At 46.2% G+C, this 19304-nt stretch overlaps 1 protein-coding gene across 2 annotated transcripts in view; it reads left to right on the top strand.

Moving 5' to 3' along the window:
- Positions 1–19304, top strand: part of LOC135524453 (zinc finger protein 423) — a 173578-nt gene that overhangs the window by 137281 nt on the left and 16993 nt on the right. For both annotated transcript variants that reach the window (XM_064952000.1, XM_064952001.1), the window contains 2 exons: positions 11032–11163; positions 15466–15581. In XM_064952000.1, coding sequence (XP_064808072.1) covers positions 11032–11163; positions 15466–15581 — 248 coding nt within the window. The remainder of the gene's footprint in view (positions 1–11031; positions 11164–15465; positions 15582–19304) is intronic.

Below are 19304 nucleotides of genomic sequence, written 5' to 3'. Positions count from 1 at the left end.
CACATGGGCACTTTAGAGCATTCCATTAACATTCAAAACACAAATACCATGCATACATTATACTCCCTCACACTCTCCCTCTCACAATCCATCTGGGCTGTGTGTGTGTGTGTGTGTGTGTGTGTGTGTGTGTGTGTGTGTGTGTGTGTGTGTGTGTGTGTGTGTGTGTGTGTGTGTGTGTGTGTGTGTGTGTGTGTGTGTGTGTGTGTGTGACCAGGCTCTGAGATATTTTTTTTGGACCCTGAGATTTAAATGCACATATAATTTCCTTTTTGATTTCCTTTGCATATGGCTGTCATTATTATAGAGTGTACTCAAGATGCCTAAACATAAACATCTTGTTTCCATCTGCATATAGGCTGCTAGGTGTAAGCCGAGGACACGCAGCACATGCAAGCTTATGTCGTTGATTATTTCCCATTTCTCTGGTGTTGGCTGGGGGGCCCCTGCCTGTGTCTCTGTGTGCTGCCTCTTTATCTGTGTGTGTGTGGAGGAAATGAGAAGCAGCTCTCCCAGGGAGAGAGGCCTGGATGGACAGCGGGCGGCCAGGGCCAGACAGGGCTGCTGGACGGGGGCGCGGGCCTACTGCCTAACCCTGATTTGGTGGAGCCCAGGTGTTGTGGAGGAAGGAGGAAATGTGATTGGTGGAAGGTGGGGAGTTGCTGTGAGGTAGTTCAGTAGAATAGGACTAGAAGGATTACGGAGGACCTCGTCAGATATAAGGGTGGTCTTTGACATGAGGGATTCCAGTCCCAGAGGCCTTAGTACCATCAGTGGTGTAAAGTAAAAGTACTTTAAAGTACTACTTAAGTCGTTTTTGGGGGTATCTGTACTGTACTTTACTATTTCTATTTTTTTTACATATTTTACTTCACTACATTCCTAAAGAAAATATTGTAATTTTTACTCTACACATTTTCCCTGGCAAACAAAAGTAATTGTTACATTTTGAATGCTTAGCAGGACCAGAAAATTGTGAAATTCACACACTTATCAAGAGAACATCCCTACTGTCTGTGGTCTGGCGGATTCACTAAACACCAATGCATATTTTGTAAATAATATCTGAGTGTTGGAATGTGCCCCTGGCTATCCGTACATTTTTAAAATAAGAAAATGGCTTTGCTTAATATAAGGATTTTAATTTTTTTTTTTATACTTTTACTTCTACTTCTGATACTTTTAGCAATTACAGTATATTTTAGCAATTACATTTACTTTTGATACTTAAGTATATTTAAAACCAAATACTTTTAGATTTTTACTCAAGTAGTATTTTACTGGGTGCCTTTCACTTTTACTTGAGTGACTTTCTATTATTTTAAGGTATCTATACTTTTACTCAAGTTTGACAATTGGGTACTTTTTCTAACACTAAGTACCATGGCTTCATCATGGCTCCTGCAGTTCAGAGTGGCCAATTTGGGCCATTGACCTTGCAGTGTGTCAACAGAACCAATAAGAATGGAGAACCTTGGTAATCAGACCTGAAGACTGGTCAGTGGACACCAGTCCTTAGGTCAAAAGCCCACATAAAGTACAGTTGAAGTCAGAAGTTTACATACACCTTAGTCAAATACATTTAAAAGCAGTTTTTCACAATTCCTGACATTTAATCAGAGTAAAAATTCCCTGTCTTAGGTCAGTTTGGATCACCGTTTTGTTTTAAGAATGTGAAATGTCAGAATTATATTAGAGAGAATGATTTATTTCGGCTTTTATGTCTTTCATCACATTCCTAGTGGGTCAGAAGTTTACATACACTCAATTAGTATTTGGTAGCATTGCCTTTAAATGGTTTAACTTGGGTCAAACGTTTCGGGTAGCCTTCCACAAGCTTCCCACAATAATTTGGGTGAGCTTTGGCCCATTCCTCCTGACAGAGTTGGTTTAACTGAGTCAGGTTTGTAGGCCTCCTTGCCTGCACACGTTTTTTTCAGTTCTGCACACAAATATTCTATGGGATTGAGATCAAGGCTTTGTGATGGCCACTCAAATACCTTGACTTTGTTGTGTTAAGCTATTTTTCCACAACTTTGGAAGTATGCTTGGGGTCATTGTCCATTTGGAAGACCCATTTGCGACCAAGCTTTAACTTCCTGACGGATGTCTTGAGATGTTGCTTCAATAAATCGACATAATTTTCCTACCTCATGATTCCATCTATTTTGTGAAGTGCACCAGTCCCTCCTGCAGCAAAGCACCCCCACAACATGATGCTGCCACCCCCGTTCTTCACAGTTGGGATGGTGTTCTTCAGCTTGCAAGCCTCCCCCTTTTTCCTCCAAACATAACGATGGTCATTATGGCCAAATAGTTCTATTTTTGTTTCATCAGACCATGGGGACATTTCTCTAAAAGTACAATCGTTGTCCCCATGTGCAGTTGCAAACTGAGCGGCCTTTAGTATGTCTACTCGTTTTACTGTGGATATAGATACTTTTTTACCTGTTTCCCCCACAAGGTCCTTTGCTGTTGTTCTGGGATTCATCATGAAGTACATTCATCTCTTGGAGACAGAACGTCTACTTTCTGAGCGGTATGACGGCTGCATGGTCCCGTGGTGTTTAAACTTGCCTACTACTGTTTGTACAGATGAACGTGGTACCTTCAGGCATTTGGAAATTCCTCCCAAGGATGAAGCAGACTTGTGGAGGTCTACAAGTTTTTTTCTGAGATCTTGGCTGATTTCTTTTGATTTTCTCATTATGTCAAGCAAAGAGGCACTGAGTTTGAAGGTCGGCCTTGATATACATCCACAGGTACACCTCCAATTGACTCAAATTATGTCAATTAGCCTATCAGAAGCTTCTAAAGCCATGACATTTTCTGGAATTTTCCAAGCTGTTTAAAGGCACAGTCGACTTAGTTTATGTAAACTTCTTACCCACTGGAAATGTGATACAGGAGAATACAGGTGATACAGGAGGAGGACCGTATTTTACCACAGGAGGGGGTAGAGGGTGGAAGGTATGGAGAGACAGAGGGAGATGGAGGAGTAGAGAACGAGAGGGTGGAAAGGTGAAGAATGTAACAGGGTCCGTGTATTAGCAGCTCTGCTATTTTATGGGTGAGATGTTATTATATATATATGTGAAAGGGCAGAAATGTGTCGGGGCCTGTGGCTCGAGTGGACCATGTGTTCAAATTGTCTCTATGTTTGTGTATGTTAATGTCGGTCAGACACTGAAGCACCTTGCCCCCCCCCCCCCTCCACACCTGTGAAGCAGACAGACACTTGATGGTGTCGGCCATGCCCTTGAAGCTATGCTGGAAACTTCTGACCAACTGGAATTGTGAAACAGTGAATTATAAGTGAAATAATCTGTCTGTAAACAGTTGTTTGAAAAATGTATTGCGTCATGCACAAAGTACATGTCCTAACTGACTTGGCAAACCTATAGTTTGTTAACAAGAAATTTGTGGAGTGGTTGAAAAACGAGTTTTAATAACTCCAATCTAAGTGTATGTAAACTTCCGACTTCAACTGTATGTCAGGAAAGAGTAGATGGGTGTATTTTTTATAGAAATGACTGCGATGGAGGGAGTTGGGGAGAAGGAGGGAAATGGAGCGACGAGTGGCTAGTGTGCTTTGGAAGGACAGTTTGTTTGTGTGTTTGCATGAAGGTCGGTTTCTACGGCGTGGAGAGATCCAGCATCCTACTGTTATGTAATCTGATAGGAGATTCCAAGCTGGTCAGCTCCATATGCCGTCCACGTCTGCCAAAAATATCTGGAGCCGGAGACTCCATCACGCTTGGCCCGACGGAGAGTGCGCTCCGGAAATATTTACTGCAGATAATAGGAAACGTGTGAACCAGGGCCGTGGCCAGGAGAGCGGTAGAAGGAGAGGAAAGAAAGAGGGAGTTGAAGGGAGAGAAGGATGGTCCCAGGCAGAGTCAGTAAACTGGTGGATGAAGAGTAGTGAATAGCTATGACAGAGAAGTGGCATACAAAGAGTTTGTGTCAGAGATAGATAGAGTGAAGGCAAGTGAAAGTCTGTGTATATGTGGGTGTTAGGAGCTCCAGGGTTCATCTCAGCATTGCAGCTGTGTGTGTGTGTGTTTACGTGTTTGTTTGCGTGTGTGTGTGTGTGTGTGTGTGTGTGTGTGTGTGTGTGTGTGTGTGTGTGTGTGTGTGTGTGTGTGTGTGTGTGTGTGTGTGTGTGTGTATACGGGTGTGTGTGTTTCTGAAAGGGAAAGCAGAGGTGGAGAGCTCTTGGGACGCCTCCAGCTCTGCAGCAGGGTGTGTGTGTGTCTGTGTGTGTGTGTGTATACTCTGGCCCACATTGCCGCCCCCACTACCATGGGTCAAGCTCAGTATGCCTCAATTTCTCCCTCCTCTCTCTGTGTGTCTCCATGGCAACACACCTTGAGCTAGCCCCCTAGAGGAGCCCAGCACCCCCCCCCCCCCCCCCCCCCTCTGCTCTCCCCTTGTATCTCTCCCGCCATCCCTGCCATCAATCGCCAGGCCAGGCTTTAGGCCGCAGGGCGAGGGGTGGGGGCCGGGGCCCTGGGGAGGCCCATCTCACAACCAAGGAGCTCATTTATGTGCCAGTGCACACTGCAGGGGGTTGTGGGGAGAGAAGCTGGAGTGGGAGGAAGGGTGCGCCTGTGCGAGCTCCCCCTGGTCAATTAGCTGGAAGCACATTGGCTAAGCAGCAACAGAGGCAGCCGCCCCGTTGTACCGCAGCAGTGTTTGTACAGGATAAGACTCCTGTTCAGTCGGTGGAATAACAGTTTAGGAATAATATATAAATTGGTTTTTATTTCCTTCACTTGGCGTATTTCTTCTCCATCACTGCAAGGCCTTCCATCTCTCCACCCACCTTAGACTGTAGTCCTTTACCTGCTTTCTTTCAGTGCATCCCTCTCTTTCTTCTAGGGCTGGGAATTGCCATGGACCTACAACACAATATCAGCATGATACTTAGATGCCAATATGATATGTATTGCGATTCTCAGATTCAATGTTCCAAACACATTGCTCACCATATGTCTGCTGCAGAGGGACAAGAGAGAGCCGTGAGAAAACGAGTTTTGATCAGTCATGGAAATAAGTGCTGAAAACAAATTGGCTCCCTATTTAAAAAGAAGATGGAGAACAATCTATGAAGGAAAAATACTGGAGTTTTGGTGCAGCTACAGCCAACTAGCGCAAAAATAATTTTGCGATATGATATATCGTCAGAAATAATATCCCGTTATGTAATTGTACCAATTTTCTTTGTCTCGCATCACTTTCTTCTTCCTCACTCTCTCTCCCCCCTGCTTTCTCTCACACTGTCTCTCTTCCCCCTGCTTTCTCTCACACTGTCTCTCTTCCCCCTGCTTTCTCTCTTACTGTCTCTCTTCCCCCTGCTTTCTCTCACACTGTCTCTCTTCCCCCTGCTTTCTCTCACACTGTCTCTCTTCCCCCTGCTTTCTCTCACACTCTCTCTTCCCAATGCTTTCTCTCACACTGTCTCTCTTCCCCCTGCTTTCTCTCTCACTGTCTCTCTTCCCCCTGCTTTCTCTCACACTGTCTCTCTTCCCCCTGCTTTCTCTCACACTGTCTCTCTCCTCCTTGTTACTCTCACACTGTCTCTATCCTCCTTGCTTTCGCTCACACTGTCTTGCTTCCCCCTGCTTTCTCTCACACTGTCTTGCTTCCCCCTGCTTTCTCTCACACTCTCTCTCCTCCTTGCTTTCTCTCTCTCTCTCTCCGTCTCTCTCTTTCCCATTAGTGTCCTGGCAAGCCCTCATCAGTAATTCTGCGTATGTTTGACGGCATCATGCTGTTTCTCAATTAAGATTGTGCATACCTTAGGAGGTGGGGAAGGTTTTCCCCTCTCAATGACTTAAATATTCTCTTTCTCTCACTGTCTTCCTCCCTCTCTCGCTCTCTCTCCCTTTCTTCACTCTGCATACCGATCAAGCCTCTTAACAGATCGGTCCGTTTGTCCTTCTCTTTTTTCCTGTTGTCTGTGTCTGATCTGTGGTGCAGATAGCTGAAGTGAGGCCTTTAAAGGATGAGATGTGTTGTAGCTATTTAACCTCTCTCTGCTGCCATGCTAATGACTCTTCTATGGGCTGCTTGTACAAAACATCCATACACTCATCTAACAGGCCAAGTCCGCGACCACTTACTTGTGATTAATTAGTCCTTTATTGTAATTGTAATGGTCATGTAGTGAGAAAAGAAAAGAGGTGACACACTAATAGGGATTATGTTTATTCATGATTGTCTGCATCAGTGATTTGTATAGCAGTACAGTATATACTCTTACTATGTCATAGCGTAATTAGTATGCTAAAAACTCTGTACAAGTTGAGTACAGTTTGGCTTTGTGTGGTAGTTTAGTGAAACTCCCAGGACTCACCTTCACCAAACCTCTGCTCTCCCTCCCTGCCCCAGTGCGGGCCTCCCGGAGTAGGAGCTGTGCGGCTGTGTGGCTGCCTCACGGATCAAATGCTCTCTCAGACACAAAGCTGGCCGGCAGGACGTTCCAGGGTCCTGTCATCTCGCCATGGTTCCCCCACACACACACAGCCCGCCCGACCCAGCCCGCTTTGTGTCTGATAGAGCTCAGCCCACCAGCCCTCCCTCTGTGCGCTGAAAGGGAGGACAGACAGAGTGCACTCCCCACTCACTGATCAAAACAACTGTATTTGTATAGAAAATACATCACTTTCATAGGACCCACACATACAAACGCTCTGGGCCCCCTCACTCTGCGCCCTTGGACTGGCGGACAGCCCAATTAACCCCCTGCTCTCTGTATTGAGCTCAGTTCTCCCTCTCTCTCTCTCTCTCTCTCTCTCTCTCTCTCTCTCTCTCTCTCTCTCTCTCTCTCTCTCTCTCTCTCTCTCTCCCTCTCTCTCTCTCTCTCTCTCTCTCTCTCTCTCTCTCTCTCTCTCTCTCTCTCCCTCTCTCTCTCTCTCTCTCTCTCTCAATTCAATTCAATTCAATTCAAGGGCTTTATTGGCATGGGAAACATGTGTTAACATTGCCAGAGCAAGTGAGGTAGATAATATATAAAGTGAATATATAAAGTGAAATAAACAATAAAAATTAACAGTAAACATCACACATACAGAAGTTTCAAAGCAATAAAGACATTACAAATGTCATATTATATATATATACAGTGTTTTAACAATGTACAAATGGTAAAGGACACAAGATTGTATTTACAATGGTGTGTGTTCTTCACTGGTTGCCCTTTTCTCGTGGCAACAGGTCACAAATCTTGCTGCTGTGATGGCCCACCGTGGAATTTCACCCAGTAGATATTGGAGTTTTTCAAAATTGGATTTGTTTTCGAATTCTTTGTGGATCTGTGTAATCTGAGGGAAATGTGTCTCTCTAATATGGTCATACATTGGGCAGGAGGTTAGGAAGTGCAGCTCAGTTTCCACCTCATTTTGTGGGCAGTGAGCACATAGCCTGTCTTCTCTTGAGAGCCATGTCTGCCTACGGCGGCCTTTCTCAATAGCAAGGCTATGCTCACTGAGTCTGTACATAGTCAAAGCTATAGCTATAGTCAAAGCTAAATTCTGCGGCTGTGTACTCTCTGTGTAGGGCCAAATAGCATTCTAGTTTGCTCAGTTTTTTTTGTTAATTCTTTCCAATGTGTCAAGTAGTTATCTTTTTGTTCATCTCTCTGTTGTTGATGGCTTTGTTGTGGAAGGTTTGGGAATCGCTTCCTTTTAGGTGGTTATAGAATTTAACGGCTCTTTTCTGGATTTTGATAATTAGTGGGTATCGGTCTAATTCTGCTCTGCATGCATTATTTGGTGTTCTACGTTGTACACGGAGGATATTTTTGCAGAATGCTGCGTGCAGAGTCTCAATTTGGTGTTTGTCCCATTTTGTGAAGTCTTGGTTGGTGAGCGGACCCCAGACCTCACAACCATAAAGGGCAATGGGCTCTATGACTAATTCAAGTATTTTTAGCCAAATCCTAATTGGTATGTTGAAATTTATGTTCCTTTTGATGGCACAGAATGCCCTTCTTGCCTTGTCTCTCAGATCGTTCACAGCTTTGTGGAAGTTACCCGTGGCGCTGATGTTTAGGCCAAGGTATGTATAGTTTTTTTGTCTGCTCTAGGGCAACAGTGTCTCGATGGAATTTGCATTTGTGGTCCTGGTGACTGGACCTTTTTTGGAACACCATTATTTTGGTCTTACTGAGATTTACTGTCAGGGCCCAGGTCTGACAGAATCTGTGCATAAGATCTAGGTGCTGCTGTAGGCCCTCCTTGGTTGGTGACAGAAGCACCAGATCAGCAAACAGCAGACATTTGACTTCAGATTCTAGTAGGGTGAGGCCGGGTGCTGCAGACTTTTCTAGTGCCCGCGCCAATTCGTTGATATATATGTTGAAGAGGGTGGGGCTTAAGCTGCATCCCTGTCTAACCCCATGACCCTGTGTGAAGAAATTTGTGTGTTTTTTGCCAATTTTAACCGCACACTTGTTTGTGTACATGGATTTTATAATGTCGTATGTTTTACCCCCAACACCACTTTCCATCAGTTTGTATAGCAGACCCTCATGCCAAATTGAGTCGAAGGCTTTTTTGAAATCACAAAGCATGAGAAGACTTTGCCTTTGTTTTGGTTTGTTTGGTTGTCAATTAGGGTGAATACATGGTGAATACATGGTCTGTTGTACGGTAATTTGGTAAATAGCCAATTTGACATTTGCTCAGTACATTGTTTTCATTGAGGAAGTGTACGAGTCTGCTGTTAATGATAATGCAGAGGATTTTCCCAAGTTAACTGTTGACACATATTCCACGGTAGTTATTGGGGTCAAATTTGTCTCCATTTTTGTGGATTGGGGTGATCAGTCCTTGGTTCCAAATATTGGGGAAGATGCCAGAGCTAAGGATGATGTTAAAGAGTTTTAGTATAGCCAATTGGAATTTGTTGTCTGTATATTTGATCATTTCATTGAGGATACCATCAACACCACAGGCCTTTTTGGGTTGGAGGGTTTTTATTTTGTCCTGTAACTCATTCAATGTAATTGCAGAATCCAGTGGGTTCTGGTAGTCTTTAATAGTTGATTCTAAGATCTGTATTTGATCATGTATATGTTTTTGCTCTTTATTCTTTGTTATAGAGCCAAAAAGACTGGAGAAGTGGTTTACCCATACATCTCCATTTTGGATAGATAATTCTTTGTGTTGTTGTTTGTTTAGTGTTTTCCAATTTTCCCAGAAGTGGTTAGAGTCTATGGATTCTTCAATTACATTGAGCTGATTTCTGACATGCTGTTCCTTCTTTTTCCGTAGTGTATTTCTGTATTGTTTTAGTGATTCACCATAGTGAAGGCGTAGACTCAGGTTTTCCGGGTCTCTATGTTTTTGGTTGGACAGGTTTCTCAATTTCTTTCTTAGATTTTTGCATTCTTCATCAAACCATTTGTCATTGTTGTTAATTTTCTTCGGTTTTCTATTTGAGATCTTTGGTAGGTTTCCAAACTGCATTCCTTCCATCTATAGCATTTCTTAATGTTACTCAGTTCCTTTGGCTTTGATGCCTCATGATTGAGTATTGCTCTGTTTAAGTAGACTGTGGTTTTGCTGTGGTATCAGTGGGCTGACTGTGAACGCTCAGAGAGACTCTGTCTCTGTCTCTGTCTCTCTCTCTCTCTCTCTCTCTCTCTCTCTCTCTCTCTCTCTCTCTCTCTCTCTCTCTCTCTCTCATAGTTAGACAGAATTCTCCCAATGTTTAACTCATTCATAACCCTCATTTCACCTTATTTTCACTTTTGGACCCGAATGCAGTATGCCAGATCTATTGCCAGTTGATGTTTGTAGATCAGTATTCTATGGGTCAGTTGGTGCTGTTGGTCGTGTTGTGGTTATCGCTGTAGGGTTTATTCTCTCTCTTCTCTCTCTCTGTGTGTGTGTCTCTGGGTTCATGGGAAGTTTCACCTGCTGCTTCAATCTTGCCACAATTTAATATTTTAAATGGTAATCAACCACCATCTCAGTGTGGTTTGGGACAGAAAGGCATCCCACCCAAACACGATGTCTTTGAGGAAGCAGCAGCGGGGAGAGGCAGACCAAAGGAGTACCCTCGCCAATGCCTCTAAGCCCCGTCCGCACCCAGCTCCACACCCCCCTCCTTCCCGTAGCCATTCAGACAGGGATTAAGGCACCCTTGTGCAGGCCTTTGAGACGGAGAGGAGATTGGAGTCAGTGGATGTGGTTTTGGTTTGGGGGGTGTTGGTGGGGTGAGGTGGGGAGGTCAGGGGGGTGTTAGGGATGTTTGATTGAAGACTTTATTAACTCTGCGTGCCACTGTTGCTGAGCAGCGGGACACCTCGGGGCATGGGGGACACTGTCTGCGGTGGGACAGCGGGGTAGGCGGGGAGGTTGCCTTGAGGGGGGACAGGGACCGGCAGCGGTGTCTTCCACGGTTCGGGGCTTGGCGAGAGGCTGCGATTGGGGCGCAGTGGAGGTAATCTGATGGCACGGGGACGGGTGCGGCTCGGTCCTGTGTGGCGCTCGGCCGATAAGACAGGAGCGGAGGCGCCCAGCCAGGACCCAACGCCCACCTTTCATCTGTCCCACGGCGGAGGGGGCCGCTGATGTCATTCATGCAGGCTTAAAATAGAGCGGCGAGCAGGGGGAGGGCACATAGCCCAGACCACTGGGGGTGGCAGGCAATTACCGGCCGGGAGAGAAGAGGCACTGGGAGAAGGGGAGGGGGGAGTGGCTGGTCACACAGGCCAGTTCTGAGAGAGAGAGAGAGAGAGAGAGAGAGAGAGAGAGAGAGAGAGAGAGAGAGAGAGAGAGAGAGAGAAGCGGATGGACATCCCTTTCTCAGTAGGATTCAGACTGTACATGTCTCCCTCTCTGGGCATTTGGGAGAGAGGCAATGATGGAATTGAACCGCTATACTTTAGTACACACACCTGTACCTGAGCTGACGCTTTTAATTGTGTGTGTTTGATAATAATGTATGTGTGTAATGTGTTTCCCCTGCCTTCACCCTCTGACCCTCCTTGTTGTATGGTGTGTTCTTCTTTTGCAGAGGAAGGCATCAATCACGAGTGCAAGCTGTGTAACCAGATGTTTGACTCTCCGGCCAAGCTCCTGTGTCATCTGATCGAGCATAGCTTCGAGGGCATGGGCGGCACCTTCAAGTGTCCCGTCTGCTTCACAGGTGGGGAGGGGGGGCAGGTGGAGGGCAGTCAAGGTGCTTCAGTGTCTGACCGACATTAACATACATAGAGACAATTTGAACACATGGTCCACTCGAGCCGCAGGCCCCGACACATTTCTGCCCTTTCACATACATATAATAACATCTCACCCATAAAATAGCAGAGCTGCTAATACAAGGACCCTGTTACATTCTTCACCTTTCCACCCTCTCGTTCTCTACTCCTCCATCTCCCTCTGTCTCTCCATACCTTCCACCCTCTACCCCCTCCTGTGGTAAAATACAGTCCTCCTCCTGTATCACCTGTATCCTCCTGTATCACATTTCCAGTGGGTAAGAAGTTTACATAAACTAAGTCGACTGTGCCTTTAAACAGCTTGGAAAATTCCAGAAAATGTCATGGCTTTAGAAGCTTCTGATAGGCTAATTGACATAATTTGAGTCAATTGGAGGTGTACCTGTGGATGTATTTCAAGGCCAACCTTCAAACTCAGTGCCTCTTTGCTTGACATAATGAGAAAATCAAAAGAAATCAGCCAAGATCTCAGAAAAAAACTTGTAGACCTCCACAAGTCTGCTTCATCCTTGGGAGCAATTTCCAAATGCCTGAAGGTACCACGTTCATCTGTACAAACAATAGTAGGCAAGTATAAACACCATGGGACCACGCAGCCGTCATACCGCTCAGGAAGGAGATGTGTTCTGTCTCCTAGAGATGAACGTACTTTGGTGAACAAAAGCAAGGGACCTTGTGAAGATGCTGGTACAAAAGGTATCTATATCCACGGTAAAACGAGTCCTATATCAACATAACCTGAAAGGCCGCTCAGCAAGGAAGAAGACACTGCTCCAAAACCACCATAAAAAAGCCAGACTACGGTTTGCAACTGCACATGGGGACAAAGATTGTACTTTTTGGAGAAATGTCCTCTGGTCTGATGAAACAAAAATAGAACTGTTTGTCCATAATGACCATCGATATGTTTGCAGGCAAAAGGGGGAGGCTTGCAAGCCGAAGAAGTCCATCCCAACCGTGAAGCACAGGGGTGGCAGCATCATGTTGTGGGGGTGCTTTGCTGTAGGAGGGACTGGTGCACTTCACAAAAGAGATGGAATCATGAGGCAGGTTAATTATGTGGATACATTGAAGCAACATCTCAAGACATCAGTCAGGAAGTTAAAGCTTGGTCGCAAATGGGTCTTCCAAATGGACAATGACCCCAAGCATACTTCCAAAGTTGTAGGAAAATGTCTTAAGGACAACAAAGTCAAGGTATTGGAGTGTCCATCACAAAGCCCTGACCTCAATCCCATATAACATTTGTGGGCAGAACTGAAAAAGCGTGTGCGAGCAAGGCCTACAAATGTGACTCATTTACACCAGCTCTGTCAGGAGGAATGAGCCAAAATTCACCCAACTTATTGTGGGAAGCTTGTGGAAGGCTACCCGAAACATTTGACCAAAGTTAAACAATTTAAAGGCAATGCTACCAAATACCAATTGAGTGTATGTAAACTTCTGACCCACTGGGAATGTGAGGAAAGAAATAAAAGCTGAAATTAATCACTCTCTACTGACATTCTGACATTTCACATTCTTAAAATAAAGTGGTGATCCTAACTGACCTAAGACGGGGAATTTTTACTCGGATTAAATGTCAGGAATTGTGAAAAACTGAGTTTAAATGTATTTGGCTAAGGTGTATTTAAACTTCCAACTTCAACTGTAAATCCATATAGTAAAGAATAACCTAAATAGAAAAAAACTCACTCTACACATCGGAGTCAGGATGCGAGATAGTGAAAATATTATGATAAATACCCAAGCTGCAGTTGACCGAGCAGAGCCAGTCCACAGAGGTCAACTCTGTGCTTCTGAGTAGGAGAACTCTGGTCCTTCAAGAGTCCTGCCGTGCTGATGGGAACGTTAATTAGAGCTGATTTACCCATGGTGCAACCTGGTCAGACGTCCCCCCTGAGGGGCTGAGACTCACACAGTCCACTCTTTTCAGTCACAGGCACAGCCACAGAGTTAAGCACAGGGCCAGGGCCGGCCAGGCCTAGCACAGAGACTAGCCCAGCCACTATCAGCTTGATAATGGCACATGCACAGTCACAGGGCCGGCCAGGCCTAGCACAGAGACTAGCCCAGCCACTATCAGCTTGATAATGGCACATGCACAGTCACAGGGCCGGCCAGGCCTAGCACAGAGACTAGCCCAGCCACTGTCAGCTTGATAATGGCACATGCACAGTCACAGGGCCGGCCAGGCCTAGCACAGAGACTAGCCCAGCCACTATCAGCTTGATAATGGCACATGCACAGTCACAGGCCGGCCAGGCCTAGCACAGAGACTAGCCCAGCCACTATCAGCTTGATAATGGCACATGCACAGTCACAGGGCCGGCCAGGCCTAGCACAGAGACTAGCCCAGCCACTGTCAGCTTGATAATGGCACATGCACAGTCACAGGGCCGGCCAGGCCTAGCACAGAGACTAGCCCAGCCACTGTCAGCTTGATAATGGCACATGCACAGTCACAGGGCCGGCCAGTCCTAGCACAGAGACTAGCCCAGCCACTATCAGCTTGATAATGGCACATGCACAGTCACAGGGCCGGCCAGGCCTAGCACAGAGACTAGCCCAGCCACTATCAGCTTGATAATGGCACATGCACAGTCACAGGGCCGGCCAGGCCTAGCACAGAGACTAGCCCAGCCACTGTCAGCTTGATAATGGCACATGCACAGTCACAGGGCTGGACAGGTGTAACACAGAGACTAGCCCAGCCACTGTCAGCTTGATAATGGCGCATGCACAGTCACAGGGCTGGACAGGTGTAACACTGAGACTAGCCCAGCCACTGTCAGCTTGATAATGGCACATGCACAGTCACAGGGCTGGACAGGTGTAACACAGAGACTAGCCCAGCCACTGTCAGCTTGATAATGGCACATGCACAGTCACAGGGCTGGACAGGTGTAACACTGAGACTAGCCCAGCCACTGTCAGCTTGATAATGGCGCATGCACAGTCACAGGGCTGGACAGGTGTAACACAGAGACTAGCCCAGCCACTGTCAGCTTGATAATGGCACATGCACAGTCACAGGGATGGACAGGTGTAACACAGAGACTAGCCCAGCCACTGTCAGCTTGATAATGGCACATGCACAGTCACAGGGCTGGACAGGTGTAACACTGAGACTAGCAGGCCGAGCAGAACGGCTCAAGGTCCTTCAGGGTTGGCCGTGGTCCCCTGTGTCTGCTGTGCCCCAGATCAGAAAGGCCCTGAGAGGTCAGAGAATAAAGAGCAGTTTGAAAGAGGAGGGCAGCTAATCCTCTGTGGCCGTCCGGATGGTTTAGGGGCCCGCTGTACGTGTCCTCAGAGTGAAGCAGCCAGGGCTCTACAGGCAGCAGGCTGAAAGTCACATTGGACCTCCGGCTCCCCTCTAAGAATCAGAAATATTATTTCCACTGAAATACAGATATGGTTGACCGCAGCTGAGATGCCATTTTGTGTCCTTCTTTATCCATTGTCGTCTTTCTGTATTTTTTTTGTCTGTTTTTAGTGTCTCTCTATCTATCTGTTTCTCTAGTAATTGGACATCCCAATCCCTCCCTGCCTGTCTAAGAATCTACCTGTTTGTCTGTCTGCATCAGAAGACTTACTGTAAGCTCAGACCATGTAGCAGCCGCCCTTCTCTCTCTCTCTCTCTGTTCCTCTCAGTAGATGTGTGTCCCCCTTCCCCCACAGGTACACAGCACTCTTTTAAAGTTTAACTCTATTCCTGTGCGGGTTATGAATAAGTTAGGGGTGCTGCTCCTTTGGGGAGGGTTAATAATTCAGACTTTCCACACACACAGCAAACTTAAGTTTACTGAAACGAAACAGAAGAAAAAAAACACAGGAGTGAAAATTAAAAAACAGGAATGGAGGATCATTTATTGATAAATATCACAAGGTTTGCAGGGGATAGTGTAGTCTGCTTGCTGTCTCCCCCATCTCTCCATCTCTCCTCTCATTCCCGTAGTGGCTCTGATGGAGCATCATCCACTAATGCTCATGTGAGAGGGGTCCTTTTCTCTTTATTTGTATTGACACTGTTGAAGTTGTTGTTTTAGTTGAACTAGTATGACTTTGTCTCTAGCCTCAGGATTTGCAATCAGGGTGATTGAGACTTGAAACCTTTCCCTTTTCCCTCGCAAAAATCTATTCAAAAATCTAGTTCTCTAGCTAGCATAACTTATCACCAGTCTGACCAATCATCTAACCTATCCTCTACTTCTCCCCTCCCCCAGCCTTTGTCCAGGCCAATAAGCTGCAGCAGCACATCTTTGCCGTCCACGGTCAAGAGGACAAGATCTACGACTGCTCCCAGTGTCCACAGAAGTTCTTCTTCCAGACTGAGCTCCAGGTCAGTACACTAACACTCGTTTCAAAACAACAGAGTGATGGCATCTCTCAGCACCATACAGCATCTTTTGCTGGCCAATATAATCTAAAATCATAAGATATGACTTCAATATGAATTGCTTCTAATGGACTCCTGCATATCTTAGCAGAATTTTTGATAAACCAATATTTTTGTCCACCTCAGTTTATGGTCTTCACTACCAGGATTCAATTCCAGTCTTAAACAGGCTGTTATGACAGGGTATAGTTAAATGTCTTCTGTGGTGTGACTGATAATTCAGAAGGAAATTATCAGCAGAGTAAATGAGTAGCTTCCTTATGGGCAGTAACGGTTAGACTCCAGTCCATTGCTAATCAATCAGCTCTCTTGCTGGGCTCTCTGGTGTGCACACACACACACATACACACACACACACACACACACACACACACACACACACACACACACACACACACACACACACACACACACGCACACACACACACACACACACACACACACACACACACACACACACACACACACACACACACACACACACACACACACACATACTACCCCTGACACAAGCACACACACTCCTCCTCTCATTTATACATACTCTTACTGGAATCCATTTGATTATCATAGTGAGAGGCCATCATTTAACTGGGCTACCGCTACCACATACACAACCAAAAGTATGTGGACATCTGCTTGTCAAACATCTCATTCCAAAATCATGGGCATTAATATGGAGTTGGTCCCCCCTCTGCTACAAAGCCTCCACTCTTCTGGGAAGGCTTTCCGCTGGAGGCTGGAATATTGCTGTGGGGACTTGCTTCCATTCAGCCATGAGCATTAGTGAGGTTGGACACTGATGTTGGGTGTTTTGGCCTGGCTCACAGTCGGCTTACCAATTCATCACAAAGGTGTTGGATGGGGTTGAGGTCTGTGCAGGCCAGTCAAGTTCTTCCACACCAATCTCAACAAATCATTTCTGTATGGACCTCACTTTACGCATGGGGGCATTGTCATGCTGAAACAGGAACGGGCCTTCTCCAAACTGTTGCCACAAAGTTGGAAGCACAGAATAGTCTAGAATGTCACTGTATGCTGTAGCATTAAGATTTCCCTTCACTGGAACTAAGAGGCCTAGTCCAAACCATGGATAACAGACCCAGACCATTATTCCTCCTCCACCAAACTTTACATTTGGCATTAGGCATTCGGGCAGGCAGCATTCTCCTGGCATCTGCCAAACCCAGATTTGTCTGTCAGACTGCCAGATGGTGAAATGTGATTCATCACTACAGAGAACATGTTTCCACTGCTCCAGAGTCCAATGGTGGTGAGTTTTACACCACTCTAGCTGATGCTTGGCATTGCTCATGGTGATCTTAAGGCTTATGTGTGGCTCCTCGGCCATGGAAACCCATTTAATGAGGTCCAGACAAACAGTTCTTGTGCTGACATTGCTTCTAGAGGCAGTTTGGAACTTGATCGTTGCAACCTAGGTGCTTCAGCACTTGACAGTACCGTTCTGTGAGCGTGTGTGGCCTACCATTTCGTGGCTGAGCCATTGTTGCTTCTAGACGTTTCCACTTCACAGTAACAGTTGACCGGGGCAGCTTTAGCTGGGCAGAAATTTGACAAACTGACTTGTTGGAAAGGTGTCATCCTATGATGGTGCCACGTTGAACGTCTCTGAGCTCTTCAGTAAGACCATTCTACTGCCAATGTGTTGCTATGGAGATTGCATGGCTGTGTGCTCAAATCAAATCAAATTTTATTTGTCACATACACATGGTTAGCAGATGTTAATGCGAGTGTAGCGAAATGCTTGTGCTTCTAGTTCCGACAGTGCAGTAATAACCAACAAGTAATCTAACTAACAATTCCTAAACTACTGTCTTATACACAGTGTAAGGGGATAAAGAATATGTACATAAGGATATATGAATGTGTGATGGTACAGAGCAGCATAGGCAAGATACAGTAGATGGTATCGAGTACAGTATATATATATGAGATGAGTATGTAAACAAAGTGGCATAGTTAAAGTGGCTAGTGATACATATATTACATAAGGATGCAGTCGATGATATAGAGTACAGTATATACGTATGCATATGAGAAGAATAATGTAGGGTAAGTAACATTATATAAGGTAGCATTGTTTAAAGTGGCTAGTGATATATTTACATCATTTCCCATCAATTCCCATTATTAAAGTGGCTGGAGTTGAGTCAGTGTGTTGGCAGCAGCCACTCAATGTTAGTGGTGGCTGTTTAACAGTCTGATGGCCTTGAGATAGAAGCTGTTTTTCAGTCGGTCCCAGCTTTGATGCACCTGTACTAACCTCGCCTTCTGGATGATAGCGGGGTGAACAGGCAGTGGCTCGGGTGGTTGATGTCCTTGATGATCTTTATGGCCTTCCTGTAACATCGGGTGGTGTAGGTGTCCTGGAGGGCAGGTAGTTTGCCCCCGGTGATGCGTTGTGCAGACCTCACTACCCTCTGGAGAGCCTTACGGTTGAGGGTGGAGCAGTTGCTGTACCAGGCGGTGATACAGCCCGCCAGGATGCTCTCGATTGTGCATCTGTAGAAGTTTGTGAGTGCTTTTGGTGACAAGCCGAATTTCTTCAGCCTCCTGAGGTTGAAGAGGCACTGCTGTGCCTTCTTCACGATGCTGTCTGTGTGAGTGGACCAATTCAGTTCGTCTGTGATGTGTATGCCGAGGAACTTAAAACTTGCTACTCTCTCCACTACTGTTCTATCGATGTGGATAGGGGGGTGTTCCCTCTGCTGTTTCCTGAAGTCCACAATCATCTCCTTAGTTTTGTTGACGTTGAGTCTGAGGTTATTTTCCTGACACCACACACCGAGGGCCCTCACCTCCTCCCTGTAGGCCGTCTCATCGTTGTTGGTAATCAAGCCTACCACTGTTGTGTCGTCCGCAAACTTGATGATTGAGTTGGAGGCGTGCGTGGCCACGCAGTCGTGGGTGAACAGGGAGTACAGGAGAGGGCTCAGAACGCACCCTTGTGGGGCCCCAGTGTTGAGGATCAGCGGGGAGGAGATGTTGTTACCTACCCTCACCACCTGGGGGCGGCCCGTCAGGAAGTCCAGTACCCAGTTGCACAGGGCAGGGTCGAGACCCAGGGTCTCGAGCTTGATGACGAGCTTGGAGGGTACTATGGTGTTGAATGTCGAGCTGTAGTCGATGAACAGCATTCTCACATAGGTATTCCTCTTGTCCAGATGGGTTAGGGCAGTGTGCAGTGTGGTTGAGATTGCATCTTCTGTGGACCTATTTGGGCGGTAAGCAAATTGGAGTGGGTCTAGGGTGTCAGGTAGGGTGGAGGTGATATGGTCCTTGACTAGTCTCTCAAAGCACTTCATGATGACGGAAGTGAGTGCTACGGGGCGGTAGTCGTTTAGCTCAGTTACCTTAGCTTTCTTGGGAACATGTGGGAACAGCAGACTGGTAAAGGGATTGATTGAATATGTCCGTAAACACACCAGCCAGCTGGTCTGCGCATGCTCTGAGGGCGCGGCTGGGGATGCCGTCTGGGCCTGCAGCCTTGCGAGGGTTAACACGTTTAAATGTTTTACTCACCTCGGCTGCAGTGAAGGAGAGACCGCATGTTTCCGTTGCAGGCCGTGTCAGTGGCACTGTATTGTCCTCAAAGCGGGCAAAAAAGTTATTTAGTCTGCCCGGGAGCAAGACATCCTGGTCCGT

This window comes from Oncorhynchus masou, chromosome 31 (assembly GCF_036934945.1).
Source record: "Oncorhynchus masou masou isolate Uvic2021 chromosome 31, UVic_Omas_1.1, whole genome shotgun sequence".
Classification (NCBI taxonomy): Eukaryota; Metazoa; Chordata; class Actinopteri; order Salmoniformes; family Salmonidae; genus Oncorhynchus; species Oncorhynchus masou.
This window is presented reverse-complemented; position numbering and strand designations above follow the sequence as displayed.